A 22,043-nucleotide genomic window follows, 5' to 3' on the forward strand; every position below is an offset into this window, starting at 1 on the left:
CACATACCTTATTGCAGGAAAACCTGCACGCCATTCCCTCTCTGAAGTTACCTCACTCCTCAGAATATGTGAGAACAGCCATGGATCTTAGTTACTTCTGCTAAGATCATAGAAAACGCAGGCAGATTCTTCTTCTAAATACTGCCTGAGATAAACAGTACACTCCGGCACCATTTAAAAATAACAAACTTTTGATTGAAGAATAAACTAAGTATAAAACACAACACTCCTCTTACGACCTCCATCTTGGTTGAGGCTTGCAAGAGAATGACTGGATATGACAGTTAGGGGAGGAGCTATATAGCAGCTCTGCTGTGGGTGATCCTCTTGCAACTTCCTGTTGGGAAGGAGAATATCCCATAAGTAATGGATGATCCGTGGACTGGATACACTTAACAAGAGAAAGGATGTTAATTTGTTTTAAAAATGTTCAGACTTGGCTGATATGTTGTTCTATAGCAACACAACAGAAATGACTTGTCATAACAATGTGTTTACTGTCCCCTTAACTGGTGACAAAGAATAACAAGTTGAGTATGTTGAGTGCAAATTACCTGAAAATTTGAAGGCCTCATAAAATCTGGAGAATAACAAAGGCCACTTAAATCTTGCAAAATCAACCACATTTTCCTTGACTTTCTGTGCATCTGCTCTTTTCTGTGTGTAAATGCCCTGTGGGAGGAGAAAGGATAGGTGATTAATTATGAGAGAGACAGATCTGTATGCCACTCAGTGCACTAGATGCATTAAAGTTCCTTGGTTCTTTGAGAACTTTGTCAGTCAAGTGAGATTAGCTAAAATTAACCAGTACTAAGGTCAGAGGCATAACTAGCAACCACAGGGCCGAGGTGCAAGAATCTAAGCTATGCTGCACCACTTTCAAGTGTTTCAACATTTGGGTATCATGGCCCTTTAATTGTGCATGAAATAATGAAATTAAACAATTGTTTAATTAAAAAAAAACATTAAAATAATTTCAATAGTTCTCATCATCAATACTGAAACAATAATTTGTCATATTTAACTTTTGTAATGACCACATGTCGCACATATGGAAATGTCAACAAAAACCTTGGGAAAAATCTATTTCTTGTAATATTGTGTATTTACCCAATCTGAGTGGGACAAACTGTATATGCATGCTAAATAATATTTGCAGTTTGGGTTTCTTAACTAATTAGATGGAACTTCCTTTTAAAAAGAAGCCAAAAAAGGGCAAAAGAATCTAAAATTTGGGGAGGCTAATTGGGGGGCTAACAAAGGTGGCGAAGATATAACACACAATATATGGAGCCCTTTTCTGCTTAATGAGGGTGCTACAGATGAAATTTAAGGTGCACCCCCATAGAACCGCCACTGCACATAGGTACTGCAAGGCAAGAACTAATAGATTTGATTGGGTGCCATAATTGCAAATCCCTTTGCCACTGTAGAAATTGAGAATTTTTTCATACTTTACCTTTTTATGTGCCGCAATTATAAACTGTGCCCATTTCTCCACATTTTTAGATGGTGTGATCTCGCGATCCGGAATATAGGAAGGTATGAGATTTAACAACCTCTCCATTACTAATTCAGAACCATAGTCTACGTAGTACTGTTGGGATGCCAGATCAGCCAGGTCTTCTTCCTGTATATAAAATCAGATACACAGTAATTTAGAAATTCTGTTTACATTTTAGAGGTAAAACGTTAAGGCGTATGTCAGATTACGCTTGCTGACATAGGGCTAGATTACGAGTGGAGCACTATTCTGCACTCCTGGTCGCACATTAAAGGGACAGTTCACCCAAAAATGTTCTCCCCTTTAAATTGTTCCCAATGATCCATTTTACCTGCTGGAGTGTATAAAATTGTTTACAAGTAGCTCCTTTACCCCTATTTTGGCCTTTGAAATAGCTGGTTTAGCTTGTGGTTTCTCAACCTATACTGAAAGTTTTGATACTGGAGTCTCAGCTATTGAATAGCCTAAGTAAACACAGCCAGCAGAAGAAATGACACTCACAGTGGGGTGCAGGATAGTTAAGTAATAACAAGATAATTTTCCATTGTTCTCTCTATGTATTGAGCTTTGGTATTGCAGACAAATTTAAGATAAGGAAGCAAGTGTGTGTACACAAAGTGATAACATAATGAGATATGATATCACCTGAAGCTCAACCCATTGTAATAGGCTGTGGTTTAAAAGCACAAAACCAGCTACTTCATATACACAAATAAACCTGAAAATGTAGTTTCTCATAAATGTTATACTCTACAGCTGGTATAACAAGTCATTGAAAATACATTAATATAAAAACAATTTTACAGTGTACTGTCCCTTTTAACTTCACTAGACTGAGGCTTTTTGTGCATGTCTAGTTGCGCGCGTATTACAAGTTGAAAGTATTCTCCCATAGACTTAAATAAAGCGTAAAAACTGGAAAAAAATAATACTTACCTGCTAATCTCGTTTATTCAAGTGGGCTAAACCCGATATGAATATTTCACATTCCAGTGTTCTTTACATAGAATAATCTGTTCTATTTATTCTTAAATTAATATTTATGTATATATCTGATTATTTTACATATGTATATATTTATGTGCGTATTTATTTATTTACAGACATATATAAACATATAAACACATAAATACATATGTATACATATATAGACATATAGATATATATTTTTTGAAATAAACATATATATATATATATACATACACAGTATCTCACAAAAGTGAGTACACCCCTCACATTTTTGTAAATATTTTATTATATCTTTTCATGTGACAACACTGAAGAAATTACACTTTGCTACACCCCTAAGTGGAAATGTCCAAATCGGGCCCAAAGTCCCAATATTTTGTGTGGCCACCATTATTTTCCAGCATTGCCTTAACTCTCTTGGGCATGGAGTTTACCAGAGCTTCACAGGTTGCCACTGGAGTCCTCTTCCACTCCTCCATGACGACATCACAGAGCTGGTGGATGTTAGAGACCTTGTGCTCCCCCACCTTCAGTTTGAGGATGCCCCACAGATGCTCAATAGTGTTCAGGTCTGGAGACATGCTTGTCCAGTCTATCACCTTTACCCTCAGCTTCTTTAGCAAGGCAGTGGTCATCTTGGAGGTGTGTTTGGGGTCGTTATCATGTTGGAATACTGCCCTGCGGCCCAGTCTCAAAAGGAAGGGGATCATGCTCTGCTTCAGTATATCACAGTACATGTTGGCATTCATGGTTCCCTCAATGAACTGTAGCTCCCCAGTGCCGGCAGCACTCATGCAGGCCTAGATGATGACACTCCCACCACGATGCTTGACTGTAGGCAAGACACACTTGTCTTTGTACTCCTCACCTGGTTGCCGCCACCCACGCTTGACACCATCTGAACCAAATAAGTTTATCTTGGTCTCATTGGACAACAGGACATGGTTCCAGTAATCCATGTCCTTAGTCTTCTTGTCTTCAGCAACTGTTTGCAGACTTTCTTGTGCATCATCTTTAGAAGAGGCTTCCTTCTGGGACGACAGCCATGCAGACCAATTTGATGCAGTGTGCAGTGTATGGTCTGAGCACTGACAGGCTGACCCCCGCACCCCTTCAACCTCTGCAGCAATGCTGGCAGCACTCATACGTCTATTTCCCAAAGACAACCTCTGGATATGGTGCTGAGCATGTGCACTCAACTTCTTTGGTCGACCATGGCGAGGCCTGTTCTAAATGGAATCTGTCCTGTGAAACCGCTGTATGGTCTTGCCCACCAAGCTGCAGCTCAGTTTCAGGGTCTTGGCAATCTTCTTATAGCCTAGGCCATCTTTATGTAGAGCAACAATTCTTTTTTCAGATCCTCAGAGAGTTCTTTGCCATGAAGTGCCATGTTGAACTTCCAGTGACCAGTATGAGAGAGTGTGAGAGCAATAACACCAAATTTAACACACCTGCTCCCAATTCACACCTTGTAACACTAATGAGTCACATGACACTGGGGAGGGAAAATGGCTAATTGGGCCCAATTTGGACATTTCCTCTTAGGGGTGTACTCATTTTTGTTGCCAATGGTTTAGACATTAATGGATGAGTTAAGAGGTTTTAAGGGGACAGCAAATTTACACTGTTATACAGGCTGTACACTCACTACTTTACATTGTAGCAAAGTGTCATTTCTTCAGTTCAAAAATGTGAGGGGTGCACTCACTTTTGTGAGATATGTATATGTATTTATATAAAACAGAAAAAAAAAAAAAAGCGCACTCCTAGGGAACCTTTTTCAAATCCTTTTACTGGTGAACGTTTTCGGACATATCACGTCCGTCCTCAGACCAAATATCTTTTTTGGTCTGAGGACGGACGTGATATGTCCGAAAACATTCACCAGTAAAAGGATTTGAAAAAGGTTCCCTAGGAGTGCGCTTTGTTTTTTCTGTTTTGTATGCCTATTTTGCAGCACCCAGGGTATTGGAACATTTGATAGCTTGGAGTGCAATCTGCTCTCAATTTATATGTATATATATATATATATATATATATATATACTGTATATATATATATATATATATATATACTGTATATATATATATATATATATATATATATATATATATATATATATATATATATATATATATATATATATATATATGGAATTCAGGAGACAGCACTCACTGGTTTTGACGAAGGGGTGTATTCCCCGAAACGTCACTGAATAAATCCAGTATTGTCAAGACCAGTGAGTGCTGTCTCCTGATTTCCATATTCTACACCATATTCTAGCACCCTGGCATTTGGAATTAAAGTGTTAGTGAGAGTGCACCTGCCACTACCTGCTGTATATATATATATATATATATATATATATATATAGGTATTTATGAATTAATAGAACATATTCTTCTATGTGAAGAACATTGGAATGTGAAATATTAGTATTTCATGTTGGGTTAGTGCACTTGAGAAAACACAATTGGGTTTGCGTGCGAGTAAGGGTGTTAGTTTTTCACACTCCATTGAAGTCTATGGGGGAATACATTAATGCGGCTGAGATATTCGAACTTCAACATTTTGCGCGTGTTGGGTTACAGCTCATGTGAAAACGTTTTACTTTCAACTTGTAATACGTGCGGTACCTGACGGGAGCGCAAAGCATCGCTTGACCCATAATCTAGACCAAGTGGCTTACATTTTGATCTAATCCTAACAGCATGTGCAGTTTTGACATTGCCACTAATAAATAAATGTATGTATATATTCCTTTTATTAAGCCACCGGTTTGAAATTTCAGTGAGCGTGGTCCTTTTTTGGTCTTATGCTGCTTTTTGCAAACAGCACCATGATAGCTGTGACTTTTTGTTAAATGTATATTGATATATCTTTTTTCCCTTTGACAGTGCATCTTTAGTTTTAGGCAAGAGGTTTGTCAGATATATTTATGTTGAAATATTTTTATTTTGTCACAAAATAAACAGAGCATATCAAACAACATTATGTTATATATTGTGCTTATTGTATAGGAACCATATTTCAATGTCCCAAGAGAGATTGTCGTCTGTCCCCTCTCACAAGAGGGTAGAAGGGGTCACAAGGCATACAAGAGAAAGTCTTTTAGGCAAAGTTTGTTACTTGGTTTAGCCTTTACCCTTGAAGCCGGGTGTTATTTCTTACTTTAAGCCATGGGGTTTTTAGGTTCCGGATTTAAAGTATTGTATCAAGTCTTTGCTTAGAAATGGCTGTTTAACACTTACATATTGTAAAATAAAACTGTCAATAAAACATGATAAATAAACTTGATAGCAAATATATAAAACTGAACATTATTATAAATAAAAATCTGTTGATACCGTGAGAGTGTGTGGCGTTATTCTGAGCAGGGAAGAGATCAGGATAATTTTAGCATTTCAATTCTATTTTCTGAGGATAAGATTGGAGTTGGCAATGTCTGTCTTTTTCCCTCTCTAAGGGCTGTGAAATGGGCAGGAACTACTCTCTTATATTTTATCTAGATTTCTCTCTTTTAGAATCCAGTAGAACCTGGTTTTTTTAAATTGAGTGCTAGTGCCCTGAGCCCAAGAAGCTTGTTCTGACATGATTTATGTTTTCTTGATCCTAGTCATAACCTCATCCCACAAAGGAGCCCCCGTTTTACAAAATCTAGCTATAGAGATTCTTGTGGCTGTACATAGACTTCTTATAAAAGTATTAATTGAGGAGTTGTAAGGTTTTAAATATTTGTTTAGTAAGGTTTGAAAGATTGTAAGGGTGATACGTTCCGATAGAATTGTACTGATCAAGGTGGAGAGTTTGGTCCAGATATATTGTACCTTAGGACATTCCCACCATCAGTGTTCCCTCTAAGGCTAGTTTTGTGAGCGACCAAGCAGTGAAACAGTTAATTAGAGCAATTAGCAAACACTACACAATGCAGACTGCAAGGTGTGGTCCCCTTATTAACGGTTTTACTGCTGGGCCGCTCACAAAACTGACATTAGAGGGGACACTGCCCACCATATGTGAATATAGGTACCTGGTGTTGTGCACCCCCTGTAGCAATTTTTACTATTTTGTGTGGAAAAGTGTGGGGTCTTTATGGGAGTTAGGTACCATCTAAATGTGCTTTTTATACAGTTCTCCCTAGAGTCTGCGCTGATTAGTCCATTACTAGAGTGTAGGAAAATATGATCCCATTCATCTTTTGTATATTCCTTACTTATATCCTATTCCCATTTTTCTAATAGAGGTGATTTGGAGTCATATTTAGCCTTTTGTATAGCTAGGTAAATTTTGGAAATTATTTTTTTATTCCTATCCCCTGAGCCACACATTGTTTCTAGTGTGGTGAGTTGTTGAGTATTGGGGTGGGCGAAATGTGTGGAAATCACTGAGGACACTTGAAGGTACAGAAACCAATGTAGCTTTATGGGAGAGATTCTGTCCTGGACATGAGTGAATGAATAAACTTTACCTTTGTCTAAAACATCAGCTACACTGTATAGCTCTTTGTTTTCCCATTTACTCAGTGGTATGTGTAGGTCTACTGGAGGATAGTTTTAATCGGTTTGACTCTGGAGTTGGACGGGAGCAACCTTAAGTATTTGGTCAGACCAGACCAGAAATGGATGGTATCTAATGTTATAGGAGATTTATGGGTTTTAGTGTGTAATGTAGATGTTGTGCCCCATAGTATGTCCGCTGGTTTCTCGTAACCCCCTTTATTAGCTTCTATTTCAGTCCAAGTGATATCTTTGGGATTTTTGCTTAAGAGAGCGCATTGCGCCTATCTAGCTGCTTGGTGGTATTCCCTCAGATTTGGCATCCCCACTCCACTCATTGTCAAATATATTTAAAGGTTAAATACTACTCACCTTATCACATCTGTACTCTCCAAATTTAACTCCTCTAACAATCTGTTGGTATATGAGGTTAGAAGCCACATTGTCCTCGGAAGGATTGTGCCATGGTGTAAAGATCTCTTTCCGGAAAAAGAGCCTCCAGGGTGCATTTCTCTCCTGTGCACCCTGCTCCTTGGCATACTGCTCACACTGAGAGACTGCATCCATCACATGGTCATTCCCACTTCCCAGTGAAGACACCTAGGAACACCAAAATCAGATGATACATGATCTGTCCTGGTCATTTCCTGTTAACCTGTTATGTTATGTAATGAGCCATCATATGTTTATTGTAACTTGCTATGGAAGATTTAGGGAATTTGGACTCACGGATTATGTTAATAAGCAAAACACATACTTTATTTAGGATAGTTTAAAGTAGGGATGGGTGAATGCTTTGAAACATTTGAAAAATTAAACGTATTTTGACACATTCTTTCATTTCAAATTTCGAAGATTTGTACAACATTATAACATTCATTTAATAGGGCACTCTACTCTAGAATTTTTATTGTTTAGAAAGATAGATAATCTCTTATTTACCATTCCCCAGTTTTGCATAACCAACACGGTTGTATTAATTTACTTCTGTGATTACCTTGTATCTAAGCCTCTGCAGACTGCCCCCTTATTTCAGTTCTTTTGACAGACTTGCAATTTAGCCAATCAGTGTTGGCTCATAAATAACTCCACAGGAGTGAGCACAATGTTATATGTATGGCACACATGAACTAGCACTGTGTAGCTGTAAAAAAACGGTCAAAATCCACTGAGATAAGATGCGGCCTTTAAGGGCTTAGTAATTAACATATGAGCCTACCTAGGTTTAGCTTTCAACAAAGAATACCAAGAGAACAAAGCAAATTTGATGATAAATGTATATTGGAAAGTTGTTTAAAATTACATGCCCTATCTGGATCATGAAAGTTTAATTTTTACTAGACTGTAACTAATGTAATAGTATTTCTAATGCTATCTTTAAATGTAATATTCGAATTAGAAAAATTTGAATCAATGTATTTGTTTCTATTATGTATCAATTTACTAAATTTACTACCACATGAACTATTGAAAAGTATTTTTGAAATCGAATGTTACATTTAAAATTTCGAATGTGGATTTCAAGCTATGAACATTCAAAAACAAAAATCGGAAATAACATTCGTTTAACAAATTTGATGGGGTTTTATCCAAGATGAATGTCCACAGGACTATTTATTCGATCAAATGAATTGTACTTTCGACAAAGTCACCCATCCCTAGTTTAAAGGGACTTTGTAGTAATTTTTTTTTTTCTCCCTTGGATAAAATTGGAGTTCTTGTGTTGAACAAACCATTTATATTAAAATCTCATTGTGTTTACTGTCCCTTTAAGCTAGACTGGGCATTACAGTGTTCACAGACTAATCTACACATGAGACAGACAATGTAGCACATGATATCAGCTATAAGCTACCTTATCAAATAGTGCTATGTACAAGGAAAAGCCAAATCTATCCTTCAGAGTTATCTTGTCCGCTAGTGAATTGCAGAGTTCCATTGCTGTAGTGGCCGAATCCGTAAGGAGCGTCTTTGTGGTTCCATCCATAAAAGTGACCGGGAGCATGATTGGCTTTTTAGACTTTGTAGCCTAAAATGAAAAATAAAAACAATATGTCTCTTTAAAGTTTTTATTTAAACCAAGACATAATGTCACCAGCAAATTTACATTACATTGCCAGAGTGGGAACTATAATTTTCTCATTTCTTTTGTGTAATATTTTCAGAATAAAAATACATTCTTATGTGAACAAAATGACATATATTACCATCATGATAAAATATAGTCAAGCATGTTACTTAAAACAACTGCAAGCATGCAATAAATAAGTTACACAAAAAACAGAACCATTAATTTCTGATTTTTTTTTGTATGATATTTTAAAAGAGAAATACACTTTTTTATTTCAGTCAGTTGAGCAGTTTTCCAGCTAAGCATTCTGGGTAGAGAAATGTAAGTGTTGTTCATGTATATTAATAAAGTCAAAATGAAAACGTCATGATTACAATCATGTACGATCGGGTTGAATGACACCTCCCTGCTGATTGGCCGCGAGTCTGCAGGGGGCGGTGTTGCACCAGCAGCTCACAAGAGTTGCTGGTGCAATGCTGAATAAGGAGAGCATATTGCTCTCCGTATTCAGCGAGGTCTGTCGGACCTGATCCGCACTGTCGGATCAGGTCCGACAGACCTTTAATAAATAGGTCTCAATGAGTTCACTGTACTCCAATGGCCTCCACAGTCACCTGTCTGGGTATTGCTGAGTGGCATTGGATAAACTATATATGTGTCACATAAATTAATATTTCATTTTAGCTAATATCTACTTTGATATGAATTGATTTGGCTGTAGTCACAGCAGAGTATTTGTAAATGACTGAGAAGGGTGACCCCCCCCCCTTACTGATTAAAATACATTTCTAACAAACCTGAAGTATGGGAGTTTAAAACAGACAATTGTTCTCCAACCATAAGGTATAAGCTTGTGTTATATGATCTATATCAGGTTAAAATCTAATTTAAATTGACAAGATAAACGTTACCTAGAGATGCCCCCTGTGGACCGCAGCCTAGAAGTCTGCAAGTGATCAGTTCTTTGAAGCTAGCAAGATTTCAAGAGGACCAGCAATCTAAATAAGTCACACTTTAGTGCAAAATAGTACATACTGAGTGTCAATACATGAAGCTCAGACTTACGTCTATATGGAAGGCATGTGGAAGATGTGAAATTTCTAAATTTAGACAAATTGTCCATATAGTTTTTATATAAATTAATATTCCCAGATTGTATGAATAATATATATGAATCCAGGGGATACGTCACATGTTGCACAATATATATTAAATATGAAGTAGAGTGAACAAATAACTGTATTGGAGATATATAATGATATTGGTTCCAACAGAATTCTGCAGGTACGTATGGAATATGGAAATGACTGGTGATATAACAGAAGAATATTAAATATTATTAAACTTCCTAAATATTAATTATTAACATGGTACTAGAATTATTAAAATCCTTTTAAGTACCCTAGTAGAAATATGGTATACACTAAATATGGAATATACTGTATTTATATTAAAATGGAATGATGCTCAAATATAGATATGGCTATATGATTAGTTACATCAGACTGCTACTTACAGACTATATATATGATATAAAATAGTAGGAAATATATATCATATGTATATATATATATACATATATATAGATATTCTGTGTACCCATGGGAATTAAGCTAAGATTTGATTATGAGATTTGAACATAGGTGATTCCAAACGTTGTTAAATAAGCTATATATTGAATGGGTTAAATTTTCTGACTATTTATAAATTGATCTAGTATAATTCCTGTGTGATATTTAATAAGCAATTCATTTTGAGTAAAGGTTAATTTATAGGAATATTGTGTCCAAAATTCAGGGGATAATAGACAATATCTATTGAATAGTAATTAATCTAAATACCTCTATAGCCTGTGTTATATTTTAATATTGTATTAACAAATTGATATATATATATATATATATATATCTGGTCATATGTGATATTCAGTTACTACATACATATAGTCAATTTGTATATAAAGATTTACTGGTCAGAATTTAGGATTAATTTAATTTGAGATTAATTATTAATATTTATAATATTTTTATCGTCATAATTTCTAGATACCTCAATAGCATTTTGGAATACATTACAGAAATTATATAACGTTTCATTGAGGTGTATTGATAAGATTCTATTATATTAATTGGAGGTATTGCTGACCAAAATTTTATGATTGATTATTAATATTCATAATTCCATTAATCAAAAATATTGTTACGCAAATATATAACACACCAGATCTAAATCCAATAGAGCACCTTTGAGATGTGGTGGAACAGAAGACTCGCATCATGGATGTGCAGCGGACAAATCTGCAGCAACTGCGTGATGCTTTCATGTAAATATGGACCAAAATCTCTGAGGAATGTTTCCAACACCTTGTTGAATCTTTGCCATGAAGAATTAAGGCATTTCTGAAGGCAAAAGGTTGGACCGGTACTAGCAAGGTGTACCTAATAAAGTGGCTGGTGAATGTATATTTATGTGTTAATATGTGTATATACACATGTTAACACATTAATACAGTATATATGTATATAAGCATATACATATATATTTACTGAAAACACAGTCCCCATAGACAGTAATGTAAAGTCACTTTTCACTGCTGTTTTTTTTCTAACACCCCACACCTGCCACTTGTAACCCCTTATAACTGCATTTTGCAGTTATATTTAAAAAAAAGAACACCACTTAATTTTGGGCGCAATTGGGGGACATTTAGAAAATGAACATGAGATCTGATCTCTGGTTAATTTTCTGAGCGCTAATTGCTACCGCAAGCTTGTGGTAGCAATAGCCAGCCACTTGTAATGGCTGGTTATTTATCGAACGCTTGTAAATGGGTGATTTTGCCCGTTTACGGGCGCATAATAAATTAGCGATCCACTAATAATCTAGCCCTTAATATACTTTCCAATTTAGTTCTATTATGCAATTGTGCAGTTTTTTATATGCACACTTTCTGAGGCACCAGGTAATGAGCATGTGCAAGAGTAGACAGTATATGAATATATGTGTCAGTAATTGGCTGTTGGCTGTCACATGGTACAGGGAGCAGGGAAACTTTGAAATTTGAAACTTGTCAGAAACAAAAATAATATCAGGACAATATATTAGAAAAATATTAATACAGTATCAACATTTTTAAATTATCATTATTAATAATTGATAAGCCCATTCAAAAAGTGAAATAATATGTATCACTATTTGGTAAAACAATCCTTATAATTGTTTGATAATTTTGTCTTGCGAACATTGTTCATATATTTTGTGAACAATACCTTTTTTTATTATTATTTTATTCTAATAATTCATATTAGTTCAGTTTCACTAAGCAGGTTTTATCCATATTATGGCCTCAGATGAAATCAAAGGTGAGCACTTCCCTTAAGGAAAAAATGTCTGAAATGTGCTACCCAAGTAGTACAAAGCTGAGTATACAAATGCAAGAGCATTTTACGTTTTATGCAGGAATGTGTAGAGTATGGACTTTTCAATAAACTATAATCCAATGTGTTATAGTCAGATATTTTACCTGCAGCTCAAGCCAGCTGGGCGGCTGTGTCCTCGTGCCATTAGCAAATGTTCTTCTAAGCCTTTCTTCACAGTATGGTGCATACCCTGGAGGTCCCCCATTAATGAAGTTTCTTAAATACTGTAAAAGAAACAAAATAAAATGGGAATATAAGAAACAATGTACCCCTATTTGAGCAGTTGGGCAAATAGGACCTAGACCAAGGGCCCAGCATATAGGGGGGCCCACCAGTGGCATTTCCATGGCTCCTGGTGTGCTGCCTAAGCTCATAGTCACAGCCGGTTAAATGAGCTAGCATACTGGTTGTGAGCTGGAGCTGGTGGCTGAGCTGGTGGCCGTGTTATTGGTAAATAAGCAGTTAAGTGTAGGTGTAGTGGAGACCCTGGAGTGAGGACCCTGGCCTATCCTTAGAGTGGGGTTGCTTGAGTGAGGGCCTTGTGCCTGTATGTTGCTCTGGGGGCCCTAGAGTGTGGGGTCTGGTCCTTGAGGTTGGGGGTCCTTTCTGTGGCCCATGAGGTTGGAGGCCCTATCTCTGGAAGTTGGGGGGCCTGGTGGAGCCAGGGCAGGGAGGCAGACATGCTCATTAGCATACGTTTGCATAAAGTAATGTGGGCGTGAGATTGTGGGGGGCCCTTCCCTAATTTTTGCTCAGGGTCCTTGTTAGTCTCAGTCTGCCGCTGGGGATATAAAGTCTAATACAATTTTGGGCTGTTTACAGTCATATTCTAACAATACGTTCTACCTTTAGAGAATAAGCTCTCTGAGCAGAGCATGCTGTCAGAACAATTGTTGGAAAAAAATGCCTATTTTTGTATTACCCATTAATCATATGTTTGTGCAATATTATGTAGGCATGTGTATTTACTTATATATTCAGGTACACATATATACATATGGATATATATATATTATTAATTAGTATAAATATGTAGATATTAACTGATATTGCTTGTAAATATTTAACTGCTTATTCTAAAGGTTTTCGACATATATTTCTTCATATTCATATATGGTTCCGGTAAGTCTCTTATTCTATAAACATTAATGGGTTTTATAATAGTTGACTGTCAATAAGAGATATTGACTCGTTTGAAGAACCTTTTAACAAAATATATATTTACCTATTATAGCAATTACATACTATATAATAAAAGGCCAGTAATGTTTGTCAGATGCAGTCAAACAAACAAACGCACCCAGCTGCCAGTACCTAAGATGGAGGCAATAGTTAGAGGGGGGAGGGTTAGAGAGCTGTTTGATGGGGGATAAGGGAGGTTGGATGGTTAGGGGGATCCTACACTGCAGAAAAATAAAGATAGAGGGATAGGAATAGAGGGATAGGGATTAGGGATAGGAATAGAGGGATAGGGATTAGGGATAGAGGGATTATGGATAGGGATTAGGGATAGAGGGATTAGGGATAGAGGGATAGGGATAGAGGGATAAGGATACAGGGATAAGGATACAGGGAGAGGGATAGGAGAGATAGGGATTAGGGATAGAGGGATAAGGATAGAGGGATAGGGATAGAGGGATAAGGATAGAGGGAGAGGGATAGGAGAGATAGGGATTAGGGATAGAGGGATAGGTATAGAGGGATAAGGATAGAGGGATAAGGATAGAGGAAGAGGGATAGGAGAGAAAGGAATAGAGGGATAGGGATTTAGGGATAGTGTACATAGGCTTTAAGACTAGTGCTGTATAATTTATATAAATATTCTATGGATTATTTAGAATTTTTTTTACATGTTTTCTATGTAATATTTTAATAACGTGATGTAAGATAAGGAAATCTTCATGTGCGCTAACCTAAAACCATGCTAGGCCGAAGTCACATAGAATTTTTTAATCAAATATATATTTCCATATATAAATGTGTGATAATGTTAATGTAAAATGGATATCTATATTTATAGGAATAGATATACAGGTATAGGTATATATATATATATATATATATATATATATAGTAGAGAAAAGAGAGGTATATACAGAGCTAGAGAAACATGACACAAATACATCTAAATGAGATAAACATATACACAGCTAGGTGCTGAAATAAAATGTCCAATAATTGTTCACTTAATAAAGGAATCCACGTCTCCCTCACGTCTCCCGGACAAACCCTCAATCAGGTGGGAAACGGCACGGACGTCTTTTTTTTACTGTGCTGTTTTTCTTCCTGGCCGAGTTGCGCAGGACCGAGCTAAGGAGAGTGCTGTGGCTGCAGTGAGGCACATTATGTGACCGGCAGGGCTTACTGTTGAGACGTCTGGGACGTTTGAATTCCAAAAGAACACTCTGACAGTGATGTCATCATTATTCAAGCGACTCGGGCGGAATACCCACCCCCTCCTCTCAAGTGCTGTGCCGTTTCCTATCCGATTAAGAGTCTGTCCGGGAGACGTGAGGGTCATTTTCAAAACAGGGGAATCCTCTGACAGTGACGGCATTACTATCCGAACGACACGGTTGAAATACCCTCTCTTCTTAAGTGCCGTGCCTTACCTCATTTGATTGTCCATAAGTAGACTGAATGCCTTTCCTGGATTCCTTTATCAAGTGAACAATTATTGGACATTTTATTTCAGCACCTAGCTGTATATATGTTTATCTTATTTAGGTGTATTTGTGTCGTGTTTCTCTAGCGCTGTGTATACCTCTCTGTTCTCTACCATTTTTGCTTTTCAATACACAGAATTGGTCTTTGAGGGGCCCTTTTCTGTGTCTTTTTACACATTTAGCAGCCTATGAAATACCGCACAATACACCATCAGGTTTAGAGAACTGTAACTGGTGTTTCTCTATTCCTATCCATCTTTTGTCACTATATTCGCCCATATTATAGAATATCTGCTTATAGCATAGAAGTATTCCATTGCGCTACCATAAGATCACTTTTGTTGGGAATTTTGCGTCCTTTCAGAATTGTTTCTTTTTTGCGCTTGTTTCCTATATATATATATATAAATATGTATTTACAATAAAAATGACATTATTTAGACGTGTATATGTATGTACAGTATATATACAAAATAGCCCTTAGCAGTCAAACATCAGCAATGTAAATGGAACTGATGCCTCTAGATGGCAGTAATGCTTTACTATATGATAGGAATTTAAAGGGATATGAAAGACAATTTTTATTTTTTCATGATACAGGTAGAGCATGTCATTTTAAGCAACTTTCTAATTTATATCTATTATCAATTTTTATCCATTCTCTTGATATATTTTGTTGAAAAGCAGGGACGTAAGCTCAGGAGCGTGCACATGTCTGGAGCACTATAAGGCAGCAGTTTTACAAGAATGTTATGCATTTACAAGAGCACTAGAGGGCAGCACTATTCGCTGTCATGCAGTGTTCCAGATACTTATCTAGGTGTCTCTTAAACACAGAATATCACGGCAATCAAACAAATATGATCCTAGTGGTAAATTGAGAACTTTTTAAAAATTGACTGCTCTGTCTGAATCCCAAGAGAAATTTTTTGTGTTTCCAATCCATTTAAATAACTCATCGAAGGCACCCATTCTTTTTTAAAAGAGGCATGAAACCCAAAAGTTTTTCTTTCATAATTCAGACAGAACATACAATTTTAAACAACTTTCCAATTTACACCTATTATCAATTTTCCTTTATTCTTTTGGTATCATTTGTTAAAGAGCAGGGATGTATGCTCAGGAGAATGCACATGTCGAGAGAGCTATATGGTAGCAGTTTTGCAGTAAAGTTATCTATTTGCAAGAGAACTAAATGTCAGCATTATTTCTTGCTATGTAATGCTCCAGGGCCTAACTAGCTATCTCTTCAACAATCAATACCATGTGAGTGAAGCAAATTTGATAATAGAAGTATATTGGGAAAACAAATGAAATTGCATGCTCTGCCTAACGATCAATATATTTTTGGGGGGCTTTAAACTTGAGGCTAATAACAGTGAATTAAATGTATGTTGTTGTTGATGTTCAGTGTTTTCTGATTGATCATATCCTTACACATAAAAAGAAAGCATCTACACATTTAAATGCAATCACTTTGATTTAGTAAATTAGTCATACACACTGAAGACTTTTGCTTACTTTGACAAACTTTTCCGATGGTGCAAAGCATCCTACACACAGAGACATGAGAATCCAACCACGGGCGTGACTGCTTTTGGAGGGATTCTGGGTGAGTTGCTTTGAGATTTGGCAGTATATTTCATCTCTGAAAACAAAACAGTGCACATAAATGTCAAGAGAACTATACAGCCATTGTCACAATGTACAGAGCAACATATGAGAGATAATTTATACCTTAGCTTTTGGTATTGTCTGTCCGTCTATCTGTCTATCTATCTATCTATCTATCTATCCATCCATCCATCTATGTATCTATCAATCCATCCATCTCTTTTTATTTAAGGAACACTACAGTCAAAATTAAACTTGATGCAGATAGAGCACGCAATTTTAAATAACATTCCAATTCACTTCAATTATCAAAATATGCACACTTGCCGGGGCACCAGATCCAACTGTCTTGGTTTTATATAAAAATAACATAAATTATGCTTACCTGATAATTTCATTTTCTTCCATGGGAAAGAGTCCACAGCCGCATTCATAACTTGTGGGAAATAAGAACCTGGCCACCAGGAGGAGGCAAAGACACACCAGCCAAAGGCTCAAATACTCCTCCCACTTCCCCTATCCCCCAGTCATTCTGCCGAGCAACAAGGAACAGTCGAAGAAATATCAAGGTGAAAGGGTGCCAGAAGACTATACACGAAAAGCGCCTCAAAAAACGGACGGGGGGCTGTGGACTCTTTCCCACAGAAGAAAATGAAATTATCAGGTAAGCATAATTTATGTTTTTCTTCCTAATGGGAAAGAGTCCACAGCCACATTCATTACTCGTGGGAAAATTATACCCAAGCCAAAGAGGACACTGAATGCTAAGAACGGGAGGGTAAGAGGCAGCCCAATCTGACAGCACCAGGACTTAACCACATCCCATAAATAAAAAAGTCCTGATTCATCCAAAAACATGAAGAAAAAAGGGCCCCAAGGACACAAATGATAGTCCCAAGCCTGGGTAAAAACCACATGCAACACCACCTAGCCAACAGGTCTCGAAGCTTACTATCGCCCAAAGGCAGATCCCATACACACGCCCCCATAAGGGAACCCTGACCAGCAACTCCCCAATGGAAGAAGCAAGGTAGAGGAATAACTAACCATAACCCTGTCTTCCAAAAGACAGATCAAACTAGTTCGGGAGACTCCAGAAAGCCTCATTAGATGCCAGAAAAAAATGGCATCATCAGCCAAATCCGACCAAGTCAGAGACCAAAAGAGAACAAAAAGTATCTTGAGAAAAAGAAAACCGCACAGACAACTGAGTAGCACGCCATAGTGCAGCCACAGATAAAGGGACAAAAAAACCCTTGTCCAGCTCCCCGGCTGGAGGGAACCAAGGAGTTCGCCTCAAACCGAAAAAGAGACCTAGGTGCCTCCCTACGAGAACCCCGCAGTTCGGGAGAAAAGGAAAGTTCCTAGACAAAACACCCCTCCATGGAGGGAAAATTCAGAGATCCCAACCCCTTCCGAGAGCTCAGAGAGCACCTCAACAGGGACCCACTGCATCCAAAAGAAACAAAGGCAGCTGAAAGTCAAAAGATGACCAGAACCACAGCTTAGGATCCTGAGATAACCAGGGATGTGCTCAACTACCGCAGAACCGCTGCAAAAAGGGCCGCCCACACATGGAAGACGAACCTGTCAATGACCCCCCCCTTGAACGAGAGGGAGGAAACACATAAGAAGGGGACCAGGCTCTCTAAAGAGAGAAAAAGAAGAACCCCTTTAAGATGCAACCTGAATACCGGAGGGAAAAAACGGGACAAGCATAGACAGAGCTATACCAACACCACCCGGAACCCATCCCTAACCCAGATCCACAAATAGACCTGAAGAAGAGGACCCCAACCAAAATTTCGGTCAGACACTCCTCACCCGAGGAAGGAACCCAAAAAAACGGGAACTCTCGTAAAACCCTAAGAAAGGACCACAAAAAAAACGCAGAACCGATCTCAAGGTGATAGAACCCACGACACAGAGCTAGACTCCGCGACATTCAGAAACTAGGGTCCCACGTCAGTGCCCAAACCTAAGAGGGTGGATAAAATTCTGGAAAAAAACAGAACCAGAACCGAAACGAAAAAAGGCGACCCCATAAAACCAGGTTCCAGCTAGAAGAGACCTCCAGCAGCGAAGAAAGCGAACCAGGCCCCCACGTGGCAAGTCACAGGCTAGCCACCCCACAGCACCACTGCTGGATCACAGAGAATGCAGGCATTATCCCACATCTTGTGTACCAATCAAGCGCTCCACCACTAGTCCACGAAGGGGATCCATTAAAAGCGGAACAAAACGAGGTCCAGAGACCCTAGGAGTCTAAACCACCCAAAGGGTAGCAAGAAGACCAAGGCCGAAAAACCGCCCTCGCGTAGAAGGCCCTGCACCCCTGAAAGGAGAGCCAGAATCAACTCGGCGGAAGCCACTGACCAAGCCCTGGAATTAGAGTGGCACACCCAATCTCTCCCGGTATGCGGACCCGAAGGTCCGGATGTAGATATATAGTGTAGTTTATGAAAACAAAAAATATTAAATAAAACAAAACACTCAAGGTCCCGCCGGACCCGCCAGGCGCAACATGCATCACTGACAACCCAACAAAGAGCACATAAACTCCGGACCCAACAGTCCGCGAGCAACTTCCAAGGAAGTAATAAACAGCAAGTCCATCCCAGAAATTCCCGAAGGAATAATCGAATAAAAAACAAAATATCCTAACCGTATGAAAGAAAATAAGGCAGCCCAAGGCATCCACCAAAAAAACTCTGGGAAAGGACATGAGCAACCGAAAGGAGAAGATTAACATCCCCAATAGTCTAGCTCGAAGCACCATTTGAGGACAGATTCCCCGACTGATAGAGGAGAGGGTCCCCCAATAAGTTGAAAAGACGACGGAGTAGAAAGCGCAGCCACGCGATTCAATAACGAAAGGTGCAACATGGAGGAATATTCACCCCCGGAGGAAACTGAATAGATCCAACCGAGGTCTGGACACCCGGGATAGCCGGGCAAGAAAACAACAGCGCAGAAACCTCCGGGTCCTGCAGGTGAACCAGCACCATCAATATATTGAAGCAGAAATGACCCGCCATCTTTAGGGGAAACAAACTACCCTGTGCGGAGGGAGAAATAACATTAGGGTTACCCGCAAATGTAGAGGAAGGGTGCTGTTGGGAATCCGCCGTTTTAGGGACAGAGCCCCCAGAGGCTGATGGCTTAATAGGCCCCTAGTTCCCCTGAGCCCGAGGAACCAGGTGCTCTAAGAAGGCACAAGAGACAGGACTGATAAACTTGCATCAGTGGGGCCGAAGCACCTTCCTCACAAGGAAAGAATCGGAATCAGAAACAGCAGTCTCAGCTTCAGAATCCTCCATGGTTAAAACCAAAGAGAAAAATAGGACTATATAAAAAAAACAAATGGCACCTGACACCAATGGCTGGGGCACTCACCACTTCATATGACCAGATCCAAACAAAGCAGAAAGTCCTCGTTGCCACACGGTAAGGAATGTGGAAGCGTAAAAACCCAGCGTAACAACGCCCGGTCATAAGTGAACCGTAAAGTCCAAAAAAAAGCGCGCCAGAAAAAGGCGGCAACTATGCCCCACTAAATCCTCCAAGCAATTCTCCTGTCTCAGCCCCAGAGCCGATACCCACTACACAAAGCAGGGAGATCACATAAGAAACATGATTAAGGAACCCCACCCTGTTCACAAATCCCCCCTAAGGAAGGAATTATCCCTTGATTCCAAGATCCGTACAGAGGAGTCTCACTGAGACCCATACCTATCTATCACATAACAACATAACATTCATATTGATAAAATGAAACGATTTTACCGGAATCTACACCGTGGAACAGGAACACAGCCCTTCAAGTGTGACGGATAGTAGCATCACCTCCGTCATGGACTTGATAGAAGACTAGAATATGAGTCGGGATGGTGTTTCTGAAAGAACTGCCACTGCATCTCCGGGCTCTAACATTCGCCCAGGCTCTCACTGAGAGACTAACAGGACTACTTAAAACTCCTGTCCCATTGAGAAGAGTACTACCCTCCATGAGAGACACACTTTATGTAAAAATTAATAAAAGTACTTTCTTTAAAAAATAAAATTTCTGACACTTCTCTGCCAACCTCCTGGGACAAAAGGCAAAGAATGACTGGGGGATAGGAGAAGTCGGAGGAGTATTTGAGCCTTTGGCTGGTGTGTCTTTGCCTCCTCCTGGTGGCCAGGTTCTTATTTCCCACAAGTAATGAATGCAGCTGTGGACTCTTTCCCATTAGGACTAAAATTCCCAAACATACAGCACTGTCACCTTTTTCACCTGAAGTATACAATGGAATAGTCTGTAATTAAATCTAAATCATACATGTCTATTTATCAGTTTCCAGAGTTATGTAACTAAGCTTGTGCATACAACAACCAATCTAACCTCAGTGCTGGCCTCAAAATGCCATTTCCAATGATAAAATGGAGTTTCTCCAGGTTAGATGTGGGACGATCTTCCAGCATACTGTTTCCCTGCAGTGTGGACTCTCCATCATGAAGCCTTTTTGTCACCTATCTCAAGAAAAGCAAGAAGGGAAGAATGATGTGTATTAAATACAAACAAGGGCATCCATCATATTAAATCATCAAAAAGCTTTAGAAACCATCTGTAAAAACAGCATATTATATTCTATAGTGGATACTTATTCTATGGAGACTAAAAGGCCTTAACGCTGATTTTTCACTACCGCTGCTATTACGAGTATTGTAGGTATAGCTGTACCGCACACCTTTTTGGCCGTCACGCAATGTAACTATCGCACTTTTCAAAAAGACCTTTTTCAATGGGACTTCCATAGCGCTGGTATTAAGAGTTTGCCTGTATGGCCAAAATGTGAGCGGTACAGCCTATAACTACAAGATCTGTACCGCCACCTGAAAGTCAGTAGTTATGAGTTTTACGCTACAAAGCTGTAGCATAAAACGCATAACTAAAGTGTTACAAAGTACACTAACACCCATAAACTACCTATTAACCCCTAAACCGAGGCCCTACCACATTGCAAACACTAAAATAAAATTATTAACCCCTAATCTGCTGCTCCGGACATCGGCGTCACTATAATAAACATATTAACCCCTAAACCTCCACACTCCCGCATCGCAAACACTAGTTAAATATTATTAACCCCTAATCTGCTGCCCCCAATGTCGTCGCCACCTACATACACTTATTAACCCCTAATCTGCTGTCCCTAACATCGCCGCAACCTACATTACTGTTATTAACCCCTAATCTGCTGCCCCCAATGTCGCCGCCACTATACTGAAGTTATTAACCCCTAAACCTAACCATAAGTCTAA

General features: G+C 38.6%; 1 protein-coding gene across 1 annotated transcript in view; it reads right to left on the bottom strand.

Annotated features, from left to right (window-relative positions):
• Positions 1-22,043, bottom strand: part of MYO7A (myosin VIIA) — a 290,371-nt gene that overhangs the window by 72,515 nt on the left and 195,813 nt on the right. The window contains exons 26-32 of the mRNA XM_053705599.1: positions 21,124-21,251; positions 16,647-16,773; positions 12,564-12,683; positions 8,825-8,998; positions 7,342-7,569; positions 1,460-1,630; positions 555-672 (exon numbers count right to left, since the gene is read on the bottom strand). Coding sequence (XP_053561574.1) covers positions 555-672; positions 1,460-1,630; positions 7,342-7,569; positions 8,825-8,998; positions 12,564-12,683; positions 16,647-16,773; positions 21,124-21,251 — 1,066 coding nt within the window. The remainder of the gene's footprint in view (positions 1-554; positions 673-1,459; positions 1,631-7,341; positions 7,570-8,824; positions 8,999-12,563; positions 12,684-16,646; positions 16,774-21,123; positions 21,252-22,043) is intronic.

Source organism: Bombina bombina, chromosome 3 (assembly GCF_027579735.1).
Source record: "Bombina bombina isolate aBomBom1 chromosome 3, aBomBom1.pri, whole genome shotgun sequence".
In the NCBI taxonomy this organism is placed as follows: Eukaryota; Metazoa; Chordata; class Amphibia; order Anura; family Bombinatoridae; genus Bombina; species Bombina bombina.